Source organism: Acipenser ruthenus, chromosome 50 (assembly GCF_902713425.1).
Source record: "Acipenser ruthenus chromosome 50, fAciRut3.2 maternal haplotype, whole genome shotgun sequence".
Taxonomy (NCBI): Eukaryota; Metazoa; Chordata; class Actinopteri; order Acipenseriformes; family Acipenseridae; genus Acipenser; species Acipenser ruthenus.
The window spans coordinates 714,691-736,671 of record NC_081238.1 but is presented as its reverse complement, the minus strand read 5'-3'; the positions used below and the strand labels follow the sequence as shown (position 1 = coordinate 736,671).

The window sequence follows — 21,981 nt, the reverse complement described above, 5'->3', positions numbered from 1 at the left end:
CGACACGAGAGAGAGTGGGAGCTTTTAGCCCTGAAAGCAGACAACACAAGCAGAACACACACACACAAAATGGGTCTCGCCGACTCCCCCTGCTGATAAGGATCACGCCAACAGACTGTTTTTAAATTTTTTAATTCGTACATTTATTAATGTACAGCTCTGGCCAAAAGTCTTGCATCACCTAGAATTTTAAGATTGAGACATCATTAAAAAAAAAAAAAAAAAAGTACGAACATAACTTAGATCTTTTATTTAACACCATGTAAATCAAAGAAACTACAGAGCGCCAAAATGCTGAATCCTGAAGGGCTCATGCGCCAAATGGTGCCGACTGAATTTATAAGCCCAATGCTTTACGTTCGCATAACAAAAACATCATATGGGGGAAAAAACAAAACAAAATAGTTTTTCTTCCTGAGCTTGAAGTGCTAGGAGTGAATAATAAATAAATAATACGTTGAAAGTACAATCCCAGGTCCAGTTGGGTTAATGTCCTCATTTCCTTTCTCCTCTGTCCCTGGGAATCGATTCAAAACCAACAGATATTTTTTTTTTTCTTTTTTAAGCAAACAAAGAGAAAATATAAATGCATTCTTTTTGATTCAAGAAAGGCATTCAGGCAAGAAGGGAGAAAAAAAAAAACTAAAACAAGCAGCTCGTAACATGCAAGGAATTGGGGCTTTATCGTGGCTGGCGGCCTTCCTGGCTACATGCAGCGCAGGTTTGTTACAAGAGCGTGGAGAGATCCACAGTGCAAAGGTACAGTATGACCCTTATTTGAATCTGTATTGCTAAAATATTTACTGGTAAGCTTCCATGATAAACCTTGTCTAAAAATAACACAGTTCTTAAAAAAAAAAAAAACATGGTTACATGCAAGCTGTTTTGTGTGTGTGTGTGTGTGTGTGTGATTTCATCAGGTTTATATAAATCTGCAAAGTCTTCATGACAAACTGCTACATTTGCACAAAATAATATTGGTCAGCAAAACAGAGCAGTTCAGTCTCTGTGCTTAAAAGCCTGCTCTGGACTGGAGGGAGCACCCTTTCTCTTAGGGGGGTGAGGGAGGGAGGGATCAGTTCAGTCTCCATGCCTCAAGCCTGTCCAGGACTGGAGGGAGCACCCTTTCTCTTAGGGGGTGAGGGAGGGAGGGAGCAGTTCAGCCTCCATGCCTCAAGCCTGTCCAGGACTGGAGGGAGCACCCTTTCTCTTAGGGGGGTGAGGAAGGAGGGTGAGGGAGGGACGGAGGGAGGGAGCAGTTCAGTCTCCGTGCCTCAAGCCTGCCCTGGACTGGAGGGAGCCCCCTTTCTCTTAGGGGGGTGAGGGAGGGAGCAGTTCAGTCTCCGTGCCTCAAGCCTGCCCTGGACTGGAGGGAGCCCCCTTTCTCTTCGGGGGGTGAGGGAGGGAGCAGTTCAGTCTCTGTGCCTCAAGCCTGCCCTGGAATGGAGGGAGCCCCCTTTCTCTTAGGGGGGATGAGGGAGGGAGGGAGCAGTTCAGTCTCCGTGCCTCAAGCCTGCCCTGGACTGGAGGGAGCCCCCTTTCTCTTAGGGGGGTGAGGGAGGGAGGGAGGGAGCAGTTCAGTCTCCGTGCCTCAAGCCTGCCCTGGACTGGAGGGAGCCCCCTTTCTCTTAGGGGGGTGAGGGAGGGAGGGAGGGAGCAGTTCAGTCTCCATGCCTCAAGCCTGTCCAGGACTGGAGGGAGCACCCTTTCTCTTAGGGGGTGAGGGAGGGAGGGAGCAGTTCAGTCTCCGTGCCTCAAGCCTGCCCTGGACTGGAGGGAGCCCCCTTTCTCTTAGGGGAGGGAGGGAGGGAGGAAGGGAGGGAGCAGTTCAGTCTCCGTGCCTCAAGCCTGCCCTGGACTGGAGGGAGCCCCCTTTCTCTTAGGGGGGTGAGGGAGGGAGGGAGGGAGCAGTTCAGTCTCCATGCCCATATTTTAAAGTTGATTACACAGTAAGTAATCCCAAACATTTTCCTCCCAAATAACACGGATCTTAGGTCATCTACAAAACCTCCCTGTGGCAAGCTTGTGGGAATGTGAACAAAACGGTCTATCAGGTCTCTTTCTGGTGAAGCGCTTAGAAGCCTGAACTTGTGAATATAAGAAAAGTGTCAAGGAATTATAACCGAGTGTAAACTGAACATAATTGCAGAACTAAGGTTGAAAACATTTTGTCAACTGAATAAATCTTCCAACATAATACCAGCCTCCGTATGTTAAAACAAACAAAAAAGATAGGTCAACAAGATTTAAAAAAACGCATTTAAATGGTCTCGTACAACCACACAACTGACAAGACAAGTACACAAATTAAACTGTAAACATCTGTGAGTACACATATATGTTGCAATTTCACACCTTTCCGTCTTATTTCACAAATTACAAAGTACGTGTTTGAGTTAAACAAAAATAAATAAACTAAACATACCGACTGCTTGCGTACAGAAATACACTTGCGTGCTGCATTATTTGAAATGGCGCACTGTAGCTAAAAGTTCTGAATAATTTAAAAAACAATACATTTATTTATTTTCAAACAGTTTTGGGTGTAGCGTTAGGTTAAGGGTTGTATTTATTTATGTATTTACTTACACATTTCTAACAAAAGTCGTTGGTACTTCTCTGGAAGTTATGCTGTCTAAAGTATACAGGCTGGCTGCCACCTTACCTTCCCTTCCCTTCATCATCTACACATATGGAAGTGAGAGGTTTGGAGTTGATAAAAGGAAGGAAAAAGTACAAACTATTCCTGGAAAGTCTAGACGGCAGCAGGAGATTGAACGCTTAGTTAGAGTAAGGAGACAGCTGAGGAACCAATGGAGAAGAGCAGAACAAAGTCAGAAGGAGGGACTCAATCTCTTACAAAAGATAAGCTTGCAACATTGCGCAGAGCTGAGCGCCTACGGAAACGCTACAAAAAGAAGGAGCGTGCGAGAGCTAACTTTTATAAAGACCCATTCAAATTTGTAAAGAAGTTATTCACCAGTGAGAAGAATGGCACACTAAAAGCATCTAAGGTTGAGCTGGAGAGATATTTGGAGGAAACACATACAGATTCAAAAAGGCAGGAGCCTATGTCAATTCCGTCAGACATCCCACCTATCAATCCACCAGAATACCAAATGGAGGACTGTGCACCTAAGTGGAAAGAAATAGAGCAAGCTGTGAAAAAAGCAAGGGCTTCATCATCTCCAGGGCCTAATGGAGTTCCGTACAGAGTGTACAAGAGTGCTTCAGGAGTTCTACGAATTCTGTGGAAATTGATGAAAGTGGCATGGGAAAAACAGGTTGTACCAAGAGCATGGCGCCGAGCAGGTGGAGTCTTTATACCTAAAGAAAAAGATTCTACAAGCATCAGTCAGTTTCGTCCCATTTCCCTATTAAACGTAGAAGGCAAGATTTTCTTCAGCATTATTGCTCAGAGATTGTCAGCTTACCTATTAAAGAACTGCTTCATTGACACTTCAATACAAAAAGCGGGCATTCCAGGTTTCCCAGGTTGCTTAGAACACATCAATGTGATCTGGCAACAAATTCAATCAGCTAAAAAGGAGAGGAAGGAGCTCCATGTGACATTCCTGGATTTGGCTAATGCATATGGTTCAGTGCCACATGAACTACTTTGGGCAGCATTTGATTTTTTCAGTGTACCGATGACAATAACAAATTTAGTGAAAGCCTATTTTGGAGATTTGCAATTCAGTTTTTCAACTTCAGAATTCAGCACTACATGGCAATGCCTAGAGGTTGGAATAATGGCAGGATGCACCATTTCTCCACTGGCTTTTACCATGGCAATGGAAGTAATCATTAGGGCATCAAAATGGGTAGTAGGAGGAGAGCGCTTGGCTTCTGGAATGCGATTACCACCAATTCGAGCATATATGGATGACATGACAACCATGACTACAACAGTAGCCTGCACTAATCGATTATTGGGCAAATTAACCAATAACATTGAATGGGCACGAATGCAATTCAAGCCCACTAAATCAAGGAGCATCTCTATAATTAAAGGCAAAGTAGTAGATAAAACATTCTTCATTAATGGTGAGGCAATACCAACAGTGTCTGAGAAGCCAGTGAAGAGTCTTGGGAGATGGTACGACGGGGATCTAAAGGACACAGTTCGTGTGGGAGAAGTTAGACAACAAGCAGTGGAAGGGTTGAAGAGCATAGACAGCTGCGCTCTACCAGGTAAACTAAAACTCTGGTGCTTTCAGTTTGGTCTACTGCAGAGGTTGCTGTGGCCACTGACTGTGTACGAGGTTTCTTTGACAACAGTAGAGAAGCTGGAAGCTTTAATCAGTTCATACATCAGGAAATGGTTGGGAGTTCCACGCTGCCTCAGCAGAGTGGGACTTTATGGTAAAGGAATACTGCAGCTACCAGTCTCTGCTCTAACCGAGGAGTTTAAGTGCGCCAAGGTCAGACTGGAAATGACATTAGTAGAGTCACGCGATAAATGCGTAAGGGAGGCAGCACCTGTGTTGAAAACTGGAAGAAAGTGGGCGGCAAAGAAAGCTGTGGAAGATGCAAAGGCTGCCCTTCGAATTGGTGATATCATGGGACAAGTTCAGCATGGAAGAGGGGGTCTTGGTTTCAGTTCAACTCCTCCTACATGGCACAAGGCGGCCCCAGCTCAAAGGAGGAAGCTGGTAGTCAACGAGGTGCAAAAGCAGGAGGAGAGGATGAGGTGTATAAAGGCCATTTCCCAGGCCAAACAGGGAGAATGGATGAGATGGGAGAGTGTGGAACAACGCAAGATTGGCTGGCAAGACCTATGGTCAATGGAACAGAGCAGGATCAGTTTCCTCATCAGGTCAACATATGATGTTCTCCCATCACCACAGAACCTAAACCTCTGGGTAGGAGAGGATCCCTCATGTCCTTTGTGTTCATCACCTGCAACATTAAGGCACATTTTGACAGGATGTAAGGTGGCTCTTAGCCAAGGACGGTTTACTTGGCGCCATGACCAGGTGCTGCGATGTTTGGCCTTAGCATTGGAAGACAAGCGTAAAATGACCAATAAGTTGCCACCTGTTCCATCAAAACATTACACACAAAAGACAACATTCCTCCGCCCAGGAGAACAACCACCAAGAAAAGGTGTTAAAACCAATCCTCGCCCAGGACAACTGGAAGCTGCTAGAGACTGGAATATGCTGGCAGATGTTGGTCAACGGCTTATTTTTCCACCTGAGATTGCCACCACTAACCTTCGACCAGATATTGTCTTGTGGTCTGGATCAGCACGCCTTGTTCACCTGGTAGAGTTAACAGTGCCATGGGAGGATGCTGTAGATGAGGCGTATGAGAGGAAGAAACTGCGGTATGCTCAACTAGCCACTGAAGCGGAACAGCGAGGATGGAGAGTTCGGGTTTACCCAGTGGAAGTGGGTTGTCGAGGATTTGTGGCACACTCTACAACCCGGTTTCTCAGAGACGTCGGATTCAGTGGCCAAGAGTTGCGTCGCACAGTGAAGAACTTATCTGAAGCAGCAGAGAGGAGCAGCAACTGGCTGTGGTTGAGACGGAAAGATTCTGGCTGGGGACCGGTAAGTAAGCTGGGCTGAGTTGAGTGGGGGACGGAGGGGGGTGATGCTGGGACGCCAGAATCACCGTCGAGCCCTCTTGAGGTGTCGTGGGCTAGTCGACGAAACACTGAGGATGGAAGGTGCCCACTTGAAAACCCCAGAGATGTACCCTACTTAGCTCAATCCAGACGGTTGTCATGCTGATGCGCTGGGGAGGCCGCACTTTGGTTGATCCCCGGAGCCAGCATCGCAGCCGTTGTGTGTGCTGATGCGCCAGGGAGGCAAAATAAGCTGATCCCTGGAGCCAGCATTACACTTCAGCCATTAACACCAGACAGAAGGATATCTACATCATCATATGGAAGGAAACGTAAATGGATGGAGACACACATGGATCACATTAGTTTACTGTAAAGCTACGTCTTAGTTGGTGCTTATCTTGGCGAGAGCCGAGTTCAAATCAGCATGAAGTTTTAACATCTACTCTCGTGTAATGGAAATCATGAAGATCTGGATACGTCCAGTGACTGCTGTGAATAGTGCAGCTGGCAACAAGGGAAAGACCTTGTGACAGCCTGGAGAGACAGCTGACAGGAGGAAAGAGACCCCATTGGGGCTGGTAAGGGTTAGCTACCCTTGTCGGCAGTATCCAGCTCTGTGTTTACAGGATGCTGGAGACACCCGCCCAAGGCTTCTAAGAAATTAAAGAGAAAAATACCCCTAGAGTCTGCGAGAGCGGGGGCGGAAGATGACTCAACGTTGGACAACACGGTTAACGACTTAGGAACGGAAACGGATATGAGTATGGAGAGTACTTCACAAAAGACTAGTTCAAGATCTGCAGTTAACAAAGACATGGAACTCCAGGTTTGTGTCTGCGGCTGGAGCAAGGCGACAACGGTCAGGGGTTTGAAGATTCATCAAGGGAGAATGAAATGCTTGAGGGAGAAGGGACAAGGGCCTCGCATTGATCAGTACTTCTTACGAAGTCAGTCAAGTCAGTCGAATGAAATCCAGCGACAGGAAGCAAACCACAGTTCGCAGGATATCAGCACCCCTGTCATAGATGTGAGGAGGACTTGCATGGACACAGTTAGTGATGAACCTAATGATCCTTGTGAACCCGGTCAGACAAACCAGCATAAGAGAGAAAAGAACCTCAACGGGCACAAGCCTGGAGTTAAATGGCCAAGAGCTTGTGAGAAAACTGCATGGGACACAGTAAACACAGATCTCTGCATCGCATTGGAAAGATTAAGTGGAACAGTTGAAAAGAAGCTGGATAAATTTGGGGACATCATCTACACATATGGAAGTGAGAGGTTTGGAGTTGATAAAAGGAAGGAAAAAGTACAAACTATTCCTGGAAAGTCTAGACGGCAGCAGGAGATTGAACGCTTAGTTAGAGTAAGGAGACAGCTGAGGAACCAATGGAGAAGAGCAGAACAAAGTCAGAAGGAGGGACTCAATCTCTTACAAAAGGTCATAAAAGATAAGCTTGCAACATTGCGCAGAGCTGAGCGCCTACGGAAACGCTACAAAAAGAAGGAGCGTGCGAGAGCTAACTTTTATAAAGACCCATTCAAATTTGTAAAGAAGTTATTCACCAGTGAGAAGAATGGCACACTAAAAGCATCTAAGGTTGAGCTGGAGAGATATTTGGAGGAAACACATACAGATTCAAAAAGGCAGGAGCCTATGTCAATTCCGTCAGACATCCCACCTATCAATCCACCAGAATACCAAATGGAGGACTGTGCACCTAAGTGGAAAGAAATAGAGCAAGCTGTGAAAAAAGCAAGGGCTTCATCATCTCCAGGGCCTAATGGAGTTCCGTACAGAGTGTACAAGAGTGCTTCAGGAGTTCTACGAATTCTGTGGAAATTGATGAAAGTGGCATGGGAAAAACAGGTTGTACCAAGAGCATGGCGCCGAGCAGGTGGAGTCTTTATACCTAAAGAAAAAGATTCTACAAGCATCAGTCAGTTTCGTCCCATTTCCCTATTAAACGTAGAAGGCAAGATTTTCTTCAGCATTATTGCTCAGAGATTGTCAGCTTACCTATTAAAGAACTGCTTCATTGACACTTCAATACAAAAAGCGGGCATTCCAGGTTTCCCAGGTTGCTTAGAACACATCAATGTGATCTGGCAACAAATTCAATCAGCTAAAAAGGAGAGGAAGGAGCTCCATGTGACATTCCTGGATTTGGCTAATGCATATGGTTCAGTGCCACATGAACTACTTTGGGCAGCATTTGATTTTTTCAGTGTACCGATGACAATAACAAATTTAGTGAAAGCCTATTTTGGAGATTTGCAATTCAGTTTTTCAACTTCAGAATTCAGCACTACATGGCAATGCCTAGAGGTTGGAATAATGGCAGGATGCACCATTTCTCCACTGGCTTTTACCATGGCAATGGAAGTAATCATTAGGGCATCAAAATGGGTAGTAGGAGGAGAGCGCTTGGCTTCTGGAATGCGATTACCACCAATTCGAGCATATATGGATGACATGACAACCATGACTACAACAGTAGCCTGCACTAATCGATTATTGGGCAAATTAACCAATAACATTGAATGGGCACGAATGCAATTCAAGCCCACTAAATCAAGGAGCATCTCTATAATTAAAGGCAAAGTAGTAGATAAAACATTCTTCATTAATGGTGAGGCAATACCAACAGTGTCTGAGAAGCCAGTGAAGAGTCTTGGGAGATGGTACGACGGGGATCTAAAGGACACAGTTCGTGTGGGAGAAGTTAGACAACAAGCAGTGGAAGGGTTGAAGAGCATAGACAGCTGCGCTCTACCAGGTAAACTAAAACTCTGGTGCTTTCAGTTTGGTCTACTGCAGAGGTTGCTGTGGCCACTGACTGTGTACGAGGTTTCTTTGACAACAGTAGAGAAGCTGGAAGCTTTAATCAGTTCATACATCAGGAAATGGTTGGGAGTTCCACGCTGCCTCAGCAGAGTGGGACTTTATGGTAAAGGAATACTGCAGCTACCAGTCTCTGCTCTAACCGAGGAGTTTAAGTGCGCCAAGGTCAGACTGGAAATGACATTAGTAGAGTCACGCGATAAATGCGTAAGGGAGGCAGCACCTGTGTTGAAAACTGGAAGAAAGTGGGCGGCAAAGAAAGCTGTGGAAGATGCAAAGGCTGCCCTTCGAATTGGTGATATCATGGGACAAGTTCAGCATGGAAGAGGGGGTCTTGGTTTCAGTTCAACTCCTCCTACATGGCACAAGGCGGCCCCAGCTCAAAGGAGGAAGCTGGTAGTCAACGAGGTGCAAAAGCAGGAGGAGAGGATGAGGTGTATAAAGGCCATTTCCCAGGCCAAACAGGGAGAATGGATGAGATGGGAGAGTGTGGAACAACGCAAGATTGGCTGGCAAGACCTATGGTCAATGGAACAGAGCAGGATCAGTTTCCTCATCAGGTCAACATATGATGTTCTCCCATCACCACAGAACCTAAACCTCTGGGTAGGAGAGGATCCCTCATGTCCTTTGTGTTCATCACCTGCAACATTAAGGCACATTTTGACAGGATGTAAGGTGGCTCTTAGCCAAGGACGGTTTACTTGGCGCCATGACCAGGTGCTGCGATGTTTGGCCTTAGCATTGGAAGACAAGCGTAAAATGACCAATAAGTTGCCACCTGTTCCATCAAAACATTACACACAAAAGACAACATTCCTCCGCCCAGGAGAACAACCACCAAGAAAAGGTGTTAAAACCAATCCTCGCCCAGGACAACTGGAAGCTGCTAGAGACTGGAATATGCTGGCAGATGTTGGTCAACGGCTTATTTTTCCACCTGAGATTGCCACCACTAACCTTCGACCAGATATTGTCTTGTGGTCTGGATCAGCACGCCTTGTTCACCTGGTAGAGTTAACAGTGCCATGGGAGGATGCTGTAGATGAGGCGTATGAGAGGAAGAAACTGCGGTATGCTCAACTAGCCACTGAAGCGGAACAGCGAGGATGGAGAGTTCGGGTTTACCCAGTGGAAGTGGGTTGTCGAGGATTTGTGGCACACTCTACAACCCGGTTTCTCAGAGACGTCGGATTCAGTGGCCAAGAGTTGCGTCGCACAGTGAAGAACTTATCTGAAGCAGCAGAGAGGAGCAGCAACTGGCTGTGGTTGAGACGGAAAGATTCTGGCTGGGGACCGGTAAGTAAGCTGGGCTGAGTTGAGTGGGGGACGGAGGGGGGTGATGCTGGGACGCCAGAATCACCGTCGAGCCCTCTTGAGGTGTCGTGGGCTAGTCGACGAAACACTGAGGATGGAAGGTGCCCACTTGAAAACCCCAGAGATGTACCCTACTTAGCTCAATCCAGACGGTTGTCATGCTGATGCGCTGGGGAGGCCGCACTTTGGTTGATCCCCGGAGCCAGCATCGCAGCCGTTGTGTGTGCTGATGCGCCAGGGAGGCAAAATAAGCTGATCCCTGGAGCCAGCATTACACTTCAGCCATTAACACCAGACAGAAGGATATCTACATCATCATATGGAAGGAAACGTAAATGGATGGAGACACACATGGATCACATTAGTTTACTGTAAAGCTACGTCTTAGTTGGTGCTTATCTTGGCGAGAGCCGAGTTCAAATCAGCATGAAGTTTTAACATCTACTCTCGTGTAATGGAAATCTAGTTTTCCGTTGGGGGGTCTTTTCTCTAATTCCCTTTTTCTTTAACAAGCCTAGACTCTTCCTCCCTCCCTCTCTCTATCTCTCTCCTTTCTCCCCTGTTTTCCTCCCTCAATTTATTTTTTTTTTCCACTCAAAAAAACTCTCTCTCTCTGCGGCCTCGTTTGTTGTGTTTTGGCGAAACGCGTTGCCCCTGGATGGCTGCACGCGCGCACGCGGTCGAGGCATCGCGGTCGAGTTTATGGCGCCACCTATCGGCATGGCGGCGTCACGTTTTCGTTTTCAAAAATCGGACTCGGTTTTAAATAAATTGCACCCAGCTCAATTCATACTGGTCAACCATTTGAACACCCAGTTCATAGCAGTGCAGAGATCATATAAATCTAGTTTAAATACGAAGATCGTAACGTGGCTTATTCGTAGTAAGATGTTTCTAAAGTGCATTATTCTAAAAGGCATATTACCAGTACTGATGTCCACCTGAATTGCGCTGTAAAAAAATGTTTATCGTGTATTATATGCATTTAGAGTGATCTATTTTAATACGGAGGTTAATTGACCGTGTGCAAGTCACTTTAGCTCCTTGTGCTCCATCCTATTGGAAGTGACTCTGCAGCAGCAGCAGCAGTTATTATTATTATTATTTATTTCTTAGCAGACGCCCTTATCCAGGGCGACTTACAATCGTAAGCAAATACATTTCAAGTGTTACAATACAAGTAATACAATAACTTTTGTTCAAGCAAAATACAAGTGTGACAAACCACAATTCAATAATACAGCAGATAATAGTGATAGTTACATCAGGATATGATTAAATAGTGATAGTTACATCAGGATGTGATTAAATACAAAGTACTACAGGTTAAACACTTGGCAGATTACAGTATTCTGAATTACAGGATTAAATGCAGTAAAATAGGGGGCAGATAAGAGCAAAATAAAGCACATTTACATGAAGGGTGATAGTGTCCCAGGATACATCGATCGTTCACCCCCTATAGTCTCTGGAAGTTGGATAAAAGCGTCTGCTAAACGACTCGTTAATAATTCTTGTTTTAAATAATAATAATCCCTGTTTTAAATCCCGTGTCTGTGTGCAGGTAAAGGGTTGTGTTCGTGCGGACCAGCCTGCGCAGGGACCCCAGCTTCTCAATCTAGGGCAGAGATGGAAGGGAACCAAGCCCTTAGCTGAACTGCGGATCAAAGTCTCTGAACTCACCAGGTACTGTCCTTTACCAAGTGCATTCATTTAAGCATTCCTGAGGAAGGGGAGAGCTTTCAATTGCGGTTAAATGTTCCTTTACCCCCCTTTTGTGTTTCTTCAATATTGTTTAAATCGACCCGACTGTGAGCTGAGCTCGAGTCGCTTCATTCGAGTATGACCTTTCAACTCTGCCAGCTCTGCCTTGGACTCTTGACCGGAGGGTTGTGGGTTCAATCCCAGGTGGGGGACACTGCTGCTGTACCCTTGAGCAAGGTACTTTACCTAGATTGCTCCAGTAAAAAACCCAACTGTATAAATGGGTAATTGTATGTAAAAAATAATGTGATATCTTGTAACAATTGTAAGTCGCCCTGGATAAGGGCGTCTGCTAAGAAATAAATAATAATAATAAGAAGAAGAAGAAGAAGAAGAATAATACCTTAGCTTAACATCGGAAGCTGTTTGCTTTTTCACAGTAACGGAAGGTGCAAGTGCAGCTTTGAGCCACCAGGTGGCAGGCGTGCCATGTAAAAAAAAAAGCTGCTACGTTTTTCTCATCTGTTTTCTTTTATCGGTATTTGTCTAATGAACTTAAATTTGGCTGAATGGTTTCGGTAGCAGTGATCCAATCTGGGTAAAACTTGGTACGGACATTCATCAGGTCCAGTGATGTATTCGACCAAGAACTCGCATTACAGGCCAGCTAAGTCACATGACTCACATCTCCCTGACAACTGTCTGATTCAGTCAGTCCTGTGGATGCAAACTTGCTCCGAATGGTCGGTGAAAGCAACGGTGGTCGGTGTTCTTCTACCCCCTCCCCCCTCCCCCCTCCCCCCTCTCACAGCGTCGAGTCCTCCTTCGAGTTCCGCACCTTTGATCCAGAGGGGCTGATCATTTACGGAGACGTCCAGGAAAAAGCGGACTGGTTCATACTGGCTCTGCGCTCCGGCATTCCCGAGATGCACATTGGAAAAACAGGAGTCAGCGTGACTGTGTCCGGGGGTCCGCTGCTGAACGATGGTCAGTGGCATAGGGTACGTGCCTGTCTGTGTGTCTGTCTGTCTAGCTGTCTTTCTTTCATTTCAATAACAGGCTTCATTGAGGGGAGCTCTGAACCCCAGGACTGGGTGCAGCAGCAGCAGCAGCAGGGCTAGTGTGAGTTTGTAACCCTGCTCAAACTCCGGGCTCCTGATCATTTCAATATTAATAATAATAACAGACTTCATTGAGGGGATCTCTGAACCCCAGGACTGGGTGCAGCAGCAGCAGCAGCAGGGCTAGTGTGAGTTTGTAACCCTGCTCAAACTCCGGGCTCCTGATCATTTCAATATTAATAATAATAACAGACTTCATTGAGGGGATCTCTGAACCCCAGGACTGGGTGCAGCAGCAGCAGCAGCAGGGCTAGTGTGAGTTTGTAACCCTGCTCAAACTCCTGGCTCCTGATCATTTCAATATTAATAATAATAACAGACTTCATTGAGGGGAGCTCTGAACCCCAGGACTGGGTGCAGCAGCAGCAGCAGCAGCAGGGCTAGTGTGAGTTTGTAACCCTGCTCAAACTCCTGGCTCCTGATCATTTCAATATTAATAATAATAACAGACTTCATTGAGGGGAGCTCTGAACCCCAGGACTGGGTGCAGCAGGGTGTGTGTGAGTTCCCGACCCTGTGTGAGTGTGTGTGTGTCCCCTCCCCCAGCTGTTGCTGAAGAGCACGGGGCAGTTCCTGGGGCAGTTTGTGGTGCTGGAAGTGGATGGGAAGGTGGTTCTCAACGCAGGGCTCCATTCCTGGGATGCACAGACCCCTCTCACGGGACACATGAGGCTGGCCCTGGGGGGGATGCTGATCAACACCTCGGAGCTCTTCACAGAGGTCAGTAGCCAGCCCCAGCCCTTCCAAACAAGGACCGCCAGTGCTGAACGGACAGCTGCCTGCGTCTGCACACAGAGGCGTGGTGAAGCATAGGAAGCATTGTAAAGCACAGAGAGGTCTGGTAAAGCATAGGGAAGCATTGTAAAGCACAGAGAGGTGTGGTAAAGCATAGGGAAGCATTGTAAAGCACAGAGAGGTATGGTAACGCGTAGGGAAGCATGGTAAAGCACAGAGAGGTCTGGTAAAGCATAGGGAAGCATTGTAAAGCACAGAGAGGTCTGGTAAAGCATAGGGAAGCATTGTAAAAGCACAGAGAGGTCTGGTAAAGCATAGGGAAGCATTGTAAAGCACAGAGAGGTCTGGTAAAGCATAGGGAAGCATTGTACAGCACAGAGAGGTGTGGTAAAGCATAGGGAAGCATTGTAAAGCACAGAGAGGTGTGGTAAAGCATAGGGAAGCATTGTAAAGCACAGAGAGGTCTGGTAAAGTATAGGGAAGCATTGTAAAGCACAGAGAGGTGTGGTAAAGCATAGGGAAGCATTGTAAAGCACAGAGAGGTATGGTAACGCGTAGGGAAGCATGGTAAAGCACAGAGAGGTCTGGTAAAGCATAGGGAAGCATTGTACAGCACAGAGAGGTGTGGTAAAGCATAGGGAAGCATTGTAAAGCACAGAGAGGTGTGGTAAAGCATAGGGAAGCATTGTAAAGCACAGAGAGGTATGGTAACGCGTAGGGAAGCATGGTAAAGCACAGAGAGGTCTGGTAAAGCATAGGGAAGCATTGTACAGCACAGAGAGGTGTGGTAAAGCATAGGGAAGCATTGTAAAGCACAGAGAGGTGTGGTAAAGCATAGGGAAGCATTGTAAAGCACAGAGAGGTCTGGTAAAGTATAGGGAAGCATTGTAAAGCACAGAGAGGTGTGGTAAAGCATAGGGAAGCATTGTAAAGCACAGAGAGGTATGGTAACGCGTAGGGAAGCATGGTAAAGCACAGAGAGGTCTGGTAAAGCATAGGGAAGCATTGTAAAGCACACAGAGGTCTGGTAAAGCACAGGGAAGCATTGTAAAGCACAGAGAGATCTGGTAAAGCATAGGGAAGCATTGTAAAGCACAGAGAGGTCTGGTAAAGCACAGGGAAGCATTGTAAAGCACAGAGAGGTATGGTAAAGCACAGGGAAGCATTGTAAAGCACAGAGAGGTCTGGTAAAGCACAGGGAAGCATTGTAAAGCACAGAGAGGCATGGTAAAGCATAGGGAAGCATTGTAAAGCACAGAGAGGTGTGGTAAAGCATAGGGAAGCATTGTAAAGCACAGAGAGGTATGGTGAAGCATAGGGAAGCATTGTAAAGCACAGAGAGGTGTGGTAAAGCATAGGGAAGCATTGTAAAGCACAGAGAGGTCTGGTAAAGCACAGGGAAGCATTGTAATGCACAGAGAGGTCTGGTAAAGCATAGGGAAGCATTGTAAAGCACAGAGAGGCATGGTAAAGCATAGGGAAGCATTGTAAAGCACAGAGAGGTGTGGTAAAGCATAGGGAAGCATTGTAAAGCACAGAGAGGTATGGTGAAGCATAGGGAAGCATTGTAAAGCACAGAGAGGTCTGGTAAAGCATAGGGAAGCATTGCAAAGCACAGAGAGGTCTGGTAAAGCATAGGGAAGCATTGTAAAGCACAGAGAGGTCTGGTAAAGCATAGGGAAGCATTGTAAAGCACAGAGAGGTCTGGTAAAGCATAGGGAAGCATTGTAAAGCACAGAGAGGTATGGTAAAGCATAGGGAAGCATTGTAAAGCACAGAGAGGTCTGGTAAAGCATAGGGAAGCATTGTAAAGCACAGAGAGGTCTGGTAAAGCATAGGGAAGCATTGTAAAGCACAGAGAGGTCTGGTAAAGCATAGGGAAGCATTGTAAAGCACAGAGAGGTCTGGTAAAGCATAGGGAAGCATTGTAAAGCACAGAGAGGTGTGGTAAAGCATAGGGAAGCATTGTAAAGCACAGAGAGGTCTGGTAAAGCATAGGGAAGCATTGTAAAGCACAGAGAGGTCTGGTAAAGCACAGGGAAGCATTGTAAAGCACAGAGAGGTCTGGTAAAGCACAGGGAAGCATTGTAAAGCACAAAGGCTGAAGTATAGCATATTCATAAACATGGTGACTCAAGGTAAACTATGGTAAATGTTTAGTGTAACTATGGTAAAAACGTGTGTGTGTGTGGGGGGGGGGGGGGGAGGTTGCAAAATAATTTTGCAAATTTACTGCAGTAAAGTTTTAAAGGGGTACCCTAGAAAAATTCTGTTTATCTGCATTTTTGTACGAAAGGAAACAATATTTGGTCTTCATCATTGTGATCTGGTGTTGGAAGGGGAAGGGAGGGGAGGGTGAGGAGGGAGTGAGGGGTGAGGAGGGAGGGAGGGAGTGAGGGGAGGGGTGGGGAGGGAGTGAGGGGAGGGGAGTGAGGGGAGGGTCTATCTCTGACAGTGTACAGCACAGAGCTCCTCAGCCCGCCCCTTGCCTCCTCTCCAGGTGCTCCCCCCAATGGACGGCTGTATCCGCAGGTGGAACTGGCTGAACCAGAACTCCTCGTGGCTACAGGACCTCTCCACCTCCAAGCCCTGCTTCGAGCATCTCTCCCGGGGCAGCTACTTCTCAGGGGCTGGGCTAGCCTCCTTCCACAGCCAGGGTGAGAACACGCAGCTACAGCCAGACTCCCCCACAGCTCCCCACAGCTCAGCCTTTAGAGCAGGGGCGTTAAACTCAGCTCCTGGACGGACGCAGTGTCTCCTGGCTTTCATTCCCCCCCTGAGCTCTCAGTGACTCAATCAGTCTAATGATTTGATTAACTGGACAGGTTTATCGCTTCTCTCCAGGCCTCAAAGTGTTTCGCAGGTAGCATACCTTGAATCACGTGCATTTAAAAAAAAAATCATCGACTGTAAAAGACTTTGATATTAAACATGTCCAATTGAACAAATAATTAGACCAGTGGTGTTAATTGAGAGCTTAAGTTGGACTGAAAACCCAAAGAACCTGCGCCCCCTGCTGGTTATCCTCAATCCATTACTGCTAAACGCTCACCAGCACTAAATTCAGAACGGCTAAAAGAAACGTCCTAGATTCTGGGGGTATCGGAGGGTCCCTGGATTTGTACAACCACTTCTTAAATCATGATGAAACTTGGTATTAACGTTATGAAAATATAACCGAGAGGTTAACACAAATACTACCTCCTCGCTCCCTGTCCTCATCTAGGTCTTAAAAAAACAAATCCAATTTCCATTAAAGTCTATCAAACGATTCAGTTCCATGTCTTAGTCTGTTCTTTGCTTCATATACTGTTGATTGTTTTGTATCCCGTCAGATTTTCCTCCTGCAGACGCGGAGAACTGGATGCTGACCATCGAGATGACCGTTCGGCCGGACGAATGGAAAGGGACTCTACTGGTCATCACCTCCAAGGACCACCAGCCTCTGCTCACACTGACCATGCACGAGAAAGAGGGGGCACGTAGAGTATTTTAGATCTGTCTTTTCCCAAGGTCGAACTGTGCAGTTGAATAAGGCTGCCATTGGTAGAAGGGGACCACAGTGTGCTAACTAGACCTTAAATGATCTTCAATGGCAATGCAATAAGGGTTCTGTATTATAGTGAGGGGCGATGGTAGCACAAGTATAGGGCAGCTGCAATGGGGTGAGGCTGGTAGAATGGGACCACAGTGTGCTAACTATACCCTAAATGATCTTCAATGGCAATCCAATAATGGTTCTGTATTATACTGAGGGGCGATGGTAGCACAAGTATTGGGCAGCTGCAATGGGATGCCATTGGTAGAATGGGACCACAGTGTGCTAAATATCCCCTCTCTCCTGTTCTCTCCAGTCCCAGTCTCTCCAGTTGGATGTTAAGGAGGTCTCACTGGTTTTGAGTCACAGACCAGTACGCCCGTGTCTGGAGACCAGTCTGCTGCTCAGGGTCTCAGCGCACGGGGTGGTGGTCCGAACCAACCATTCTGAGGAGCGGGGGGAGCTGGGGGACTTTGCTGCCTGGAAGCAGGCCTGGGAGGAAGGAACCACCCTCTCCTTCGGGGGAGTCCCAGGTTGGTACATTCCCCTGGGTCAGAACTACTGGAGAATGCTGTTGAGGAAGAACAGAGTTGAATCTGTCAAAGATCAAAGGGTTTAGTGTGATCTGTTATCAGTGTTACTGTCACAGCTTCCCATGCTGGTGTACAGCAATGCTTTTGAATCTTATTTTAGGTTATAGTTGTGGGGAGTACAGAAAAAAACTGAGAGAAGGCCGTTCAGCCCATCAGAGCTCGTCCGGTTCCTAACAGCTGATTGATCTCAGAACTTTGTCAAGTCGGGTCTTAACCCTTTCATGGAGCGAGAAGCAGCCAAAACAAAAGCAAAATGTATATATATATATATATATATATATATATATATATATATATATATATCTCAATATAAAGGCCATAAGGGAAGGGTCAGATAAACGATGCGCGACTGAGACGCAAAAAAGTAGAATCATGCAAAAATGTCTAAGACTTTTGCACAGCAGTGTATACACACCAAACTGAATTTATACAGGATTATACACCAATGACAATTTAAATAAAAAGAAACACCTCTGTCCTGTCTTTCAGAATTGCTGGAGGGGACTGGCTTTCCCGGGCAGGACTATTTCCAAGGCTGTGTGGGAAGGATCCGGGTTCAAGGACGGGAGCTGGATTTGGACTCGGCGCGTTACAAACACGACTCCATCTGGTCCCACAGCTGCCCGGAGTGGACGGAGCATTCCCAAGGGGATTCCAAACTTTTACAAGAACCACAAAACAGGGAAGATGTAGCATCCATCTAGGGGAGTGGAAGCCAATTTTTGAATTCCCCAACCGCTAGATTATTGGTTTTATTATTGATGATCAGTTGATCGATTCTGTCCAATATAATTTCAATGTCACGCCCAAAGCAGGTCAAAGGCAGATTTAAAATGACTCAATATTGAACCCAAGATAACCGATCATTTTTAACTTGTGTCGACCTGTTGTTTTAATTCCCTCTTCAACTATACTGTTAGGATAACTTACTCTAGTTTTGTTAACCCCAGAAGTCGCGTCTAAATGTCGCTGTTATTAATTCTGCAGATGCAGCCCCTTCAGATGCTTTGATGACGCCTCAATAAAAAAGAAACTGAAGACTAAAAATGATCAATTTCTTGGTGTTTTTATTTTCCTGCCCGCAGCGATGATAGAGCGGCTCCGTTTTCTGTGCGTTGAGCTTCATAGCCGCGGTGAAATTTCATGGCTGTGATTTAAGGGAACACGTCTGACTGGACTCCTCAAAACAGGACGCTGGGAATATCAGTGTGGCGGGATTTTAACTTTCCGACTGTTTTTCGTGTTCCGAGCAAAAATCCAAACAATGGCCAGGAAGGATGAGAAACGCCAGTTCCTCTGACTCTGACAACGCCGTTCCAATTATAAATAAGTCGAGCTTGCGTGGAGTAATTAGAGACTCACGGAATGGTTCCCGTAGGGATTGACAATAATTTGATCAAAGAAATGATTAACTGGACATTTTAAATTAGGGAGTAAATCAGGGATCATTGAAAACACACTAAATACATAAAAAAAACAAGAAATCAGGACGATAAAATAGACTGATGCTGGCGATATTTTATTTTGAACATACATTGTGATGAATACCTGTCACATCATCTTCTGATACGGGAGTGGTTTAAACAAATCCGAATTTATACTCTACAGTTCCACGCTAGAAATAAAAAGTCTCTCGGATACTCGGCTAGCTATACTTGTATATATTTCTGTTTAAATACTGCTGCATGTTTTAACACGTTATTATTCAGCAATGTTCAACGTAGAAATGAAATCATTTAGTCAGTGGATTTAAAGGGTACATAAGAACTACATTTCCCATCGTCCTCCTGCTCACTGGTAAATCCATCTCAGATACATATGTGAGCAGGAGGATGATGGGAAATGTAGTTCTGATGGGTCCATGCGGGTACGTGGGAAGCCACCTTGAGGCAGGGAATGCAATTTAAAAATTGGTCACAATAAAAAAAAATTAAATTAAAATTAAAACAATACACACACCTTACGTAAAACAGCAACACATGGGAACATGAAACACAGTCAAATAAAAAGGTCCTTATGTACCCTTTAATTCATACATAACTTCAGAAACACTTCATCTCAGATTCTATGGTTGACGTTATGAGGAAAAAAGGAGTTAATTTGATCAGTCTGTTACCCTGATGTGCCACAGCTGAGCTGTATTAGAGAGTTTTACAGCACTGGGGAACGCCTCCCCCTTGATTGCATCATTTGTAGGGGCTATCCCGGTAAAGCCATGGGGATTCCCTTCCCCGGTGCTGTAAAATGCTCTAGGCCAGGGGTGCCCAATTCCGGTCCTGGAGGGCCGGTGTCCCTCCTGGTTTTTGTTCCAACTGTACACCAAATTGCTTAATTGGACCAATTAAGCTTCTAATAAGTGCTTGATTGGTCCAATTAAGTAATTTAGGGGGCAGTTGGAACAAAAGCCAGGAGGACACCGGCCCTCCAGGACCGGAATTGGGCACCCCTGCTCTAGGCTAATCAAATCAAATCAATCGTGAATGTGCCCTACACCATCCTGACCACTAGGGGCACTGTTTCACACCATGGTAAACTGCATGGAAACTGAGCAGAAAAACTGCAGATTTACTGTGATAAAATTTAATAAGGGTTCAAAAACAGTATTAGCCAACTGGATTCAGACTGATTTTCAAAAGCTATAGTAGACTAATTCCATTACATATTGTTGCTGATTTAAACCTTAAAGTTTTTAACTTAATTTCCCTCTAGAAATGGATTTTAATCCATGACTGCAATGGGATCATGTAGGTTCCCTGGAGCTGTACATTAAAATCCATGTGAGTTGTCAAAAAGGACAGTAAATACTAGTTAGAAAAAAAAAAATGCTTGGGGGTGTGTCCACAGTGAGAAAGACCAACCCCTAGTCTATCCTGATTGGCCAACAGGTCAAGAAAACAAAGAATGTACAAAAAGGGGCGTGGCTAGCCTTGAGCCATACCCGGCCCCAATCTACATTGTAACTCTTAACCAATCACGGTAGATATAGGAGTGTGGGCTGTCCTTAATTATTTTTATGAATGAAAAAGAGGCGGAGCTGGGATTTATGGAGCATGATCGTACAGGGTTAAATATATAACTATATCTGAAATATATTGCACATTATATATATATATATATATATATATATATATATATATAACATTTTTTTGCTGTCATTTGTTTTATAAATAATTCAATACAGATGCACCTTTAAATAAACATTTACCTTTGAAAAGTTTACAACGAAGAAGGCTCTTAAGCCAAAACTTGCCCCTAAAAAAATAATTTCAGGTCACTCCTAAGTATCTGTCTGTCCACGACATTGTGCAGCTGAGAAATTTAAAACAAGAAAAAGCTTACTAGAAAAAATAAACCTGTATTCTTAATGGTAGACCGGTGCAGAACAGACACATTGAACGCACTGACCCTACTGAAAAACACAGGGAAACACCAGATAGGAACGGTAAGAACGGCTGTCCTTCCCTCACCTTTGCAACGAAGTAATCAACGTCAATTAAGAGCCGATTGGAAGAGAGATGTCCCGCTCATCTGAAAACAACTCAGTCAGTTCACGGCAGTAAAAATATCAGCGCCTCGGACTTCCAATCGGCTTTTAAAACAGTGATTTAATTGCTATTGGTTGGTACGTCATTGTAAAGGTGAGGGAAGGACGACGTGCCTTGTTTTGAAATCCACGCATTAATGAATGGATTGTGAATATAAATACTTCCTGAAGGCAAGTGCCAGTATCAGCACTGCCCTGATATCACATATACATCAATATTGGAGTATACAATGTGTTTCTCTCACACACAAACACACACACACACACGCTGGAGGACTGCCCACATACTGTGGTCAATGCACGGGTTTATAAAGTGCTATACAGAAGAGGAAATCGTCAGTAATGAAACCTTAGCCACATGCCACCTGCTCTAGGTTCTATACAGTATAGTTTACAAGCCTGGCTGTTTTCGCATCACAGTGCAGTCGCTTCCACTACAGATACTGGAGGTTCACCAAGTAGATAAGAAACTGCATCCCAGAGTCCGGCATTTTGGCTCCAGTTGCTCTCTAGTTTACACACAATTTTGACTCTAAGGTAGAGCTAAAATGGCACCTGTTTCCTACCCTTTTCTATATAGTAAAGCCCACCCACCGATCACAGGCCAAATCCTTTTTAAATACCCCTCTCCTCGCCTTTCGCGCTCCCATATTTTTGCATAGCGTAAGTGATCACTTTTCTGCATATTATATCAAAGTTGTCACAATCTCTCTGTCTCTGTGACTAATTATCTACCTGGAAGAAAACTGGGGGAGGTTTAAACAAGAACTCCTTTTGTTTAATGAAGCAGTGTGGAGTAGTGGTGAGGGCTCTGGACTCTTGACCGGAGGGTCGTGGGTTCAATCCCAGGTGGGGGACACTGCTGCTGTACCCTTGAGCAAGGTACTTTACCTAGATTGCTCCAGTAAAAAACCCAACTGTATAAATGGGTAATTGTATGTAAAAATAATGTGATATCTTGTAGCAATTGTAAGTCACCCTGGATAAGGGCGTCTGCTAAGAAATA

General features: G+C 45.4%; 2 protein-coding genes across 2 annotated transcripts in view; one reads left to right on the top strand and one right to left on the bottom strand.

The window, feature by feature from the left end:
- Nucleotides 1-2,660, bottom strand: part of LOC117967931 (solute carrier family 35 member G3-like) — a 33,468-nt gene extending 30,808 nt beyond the window's left edge. Inside the window, exon 1 of the mRNA XM_059015302.1 lies at nucleotides 2,590-2,660. The gene's annotated coding sequence lies outside the window, so the exon portion shown is untranslated. The remainder of the gene's footprint in view (nucleotides 1-2,589) is intronic.
- LOC117404625 (sex hormone-binding globulin) lies at nucleotides 555-18,481 on the top strand. Its single transcript, XM_059015297.1, has 8 exons — nucleotides 555-759; nucleotides 11,305-11,426; nucleotides 12,256-12,445; nucleotides 13,112-13,285; nucleotides 15,801-15,957; nucleotides 16,636-16,778; nucleotides 17,155-17,371; nucleotides 17,921-18,481. Exons 1-8 carry the CDS (start codon nucleotides 664-666, stop codon nucleotides 18,133-18,135), a joined length of 1,314 nt encoding a protein of 437 aa, XP_058871280.1. The 5' UTR covers nucleotides 555-663; the 3' UTR covers nucleotides 18,136-18,481.
- The last annotated feature ends 3,500 nt before the right edge of the window (nucleotides 18,482-21,981 follow it).

What these genes read in the sequence shown, in the direction of transcription:
- LOC117404625 (XM_059015297.1), top strand. Translation starts at nt 664, where the DNA reads ATGCAAGGAATTGGGGCTTTATCGTGGCTGGCGGCCTTCCTGGCTACA. An exon ending in GAGAGATCCACAGTGCAAAG is followed by an intron (nt 760 to 11,304) that starts GTACAGTATGAC and finishes GTCTGTGTGCAG; the next exon opens with GTAAAGGGTTGTGTTCGTGC. An exon ending in CCTCGGAGCTCTTCACAGAG is followed by an intron (nt 13,286 to 15,800) that starts GTCAGTAGCCAG and finishes CCTCCTCTCCAG; the next exon opens with GTGCTCCCCCCAATGGACGG.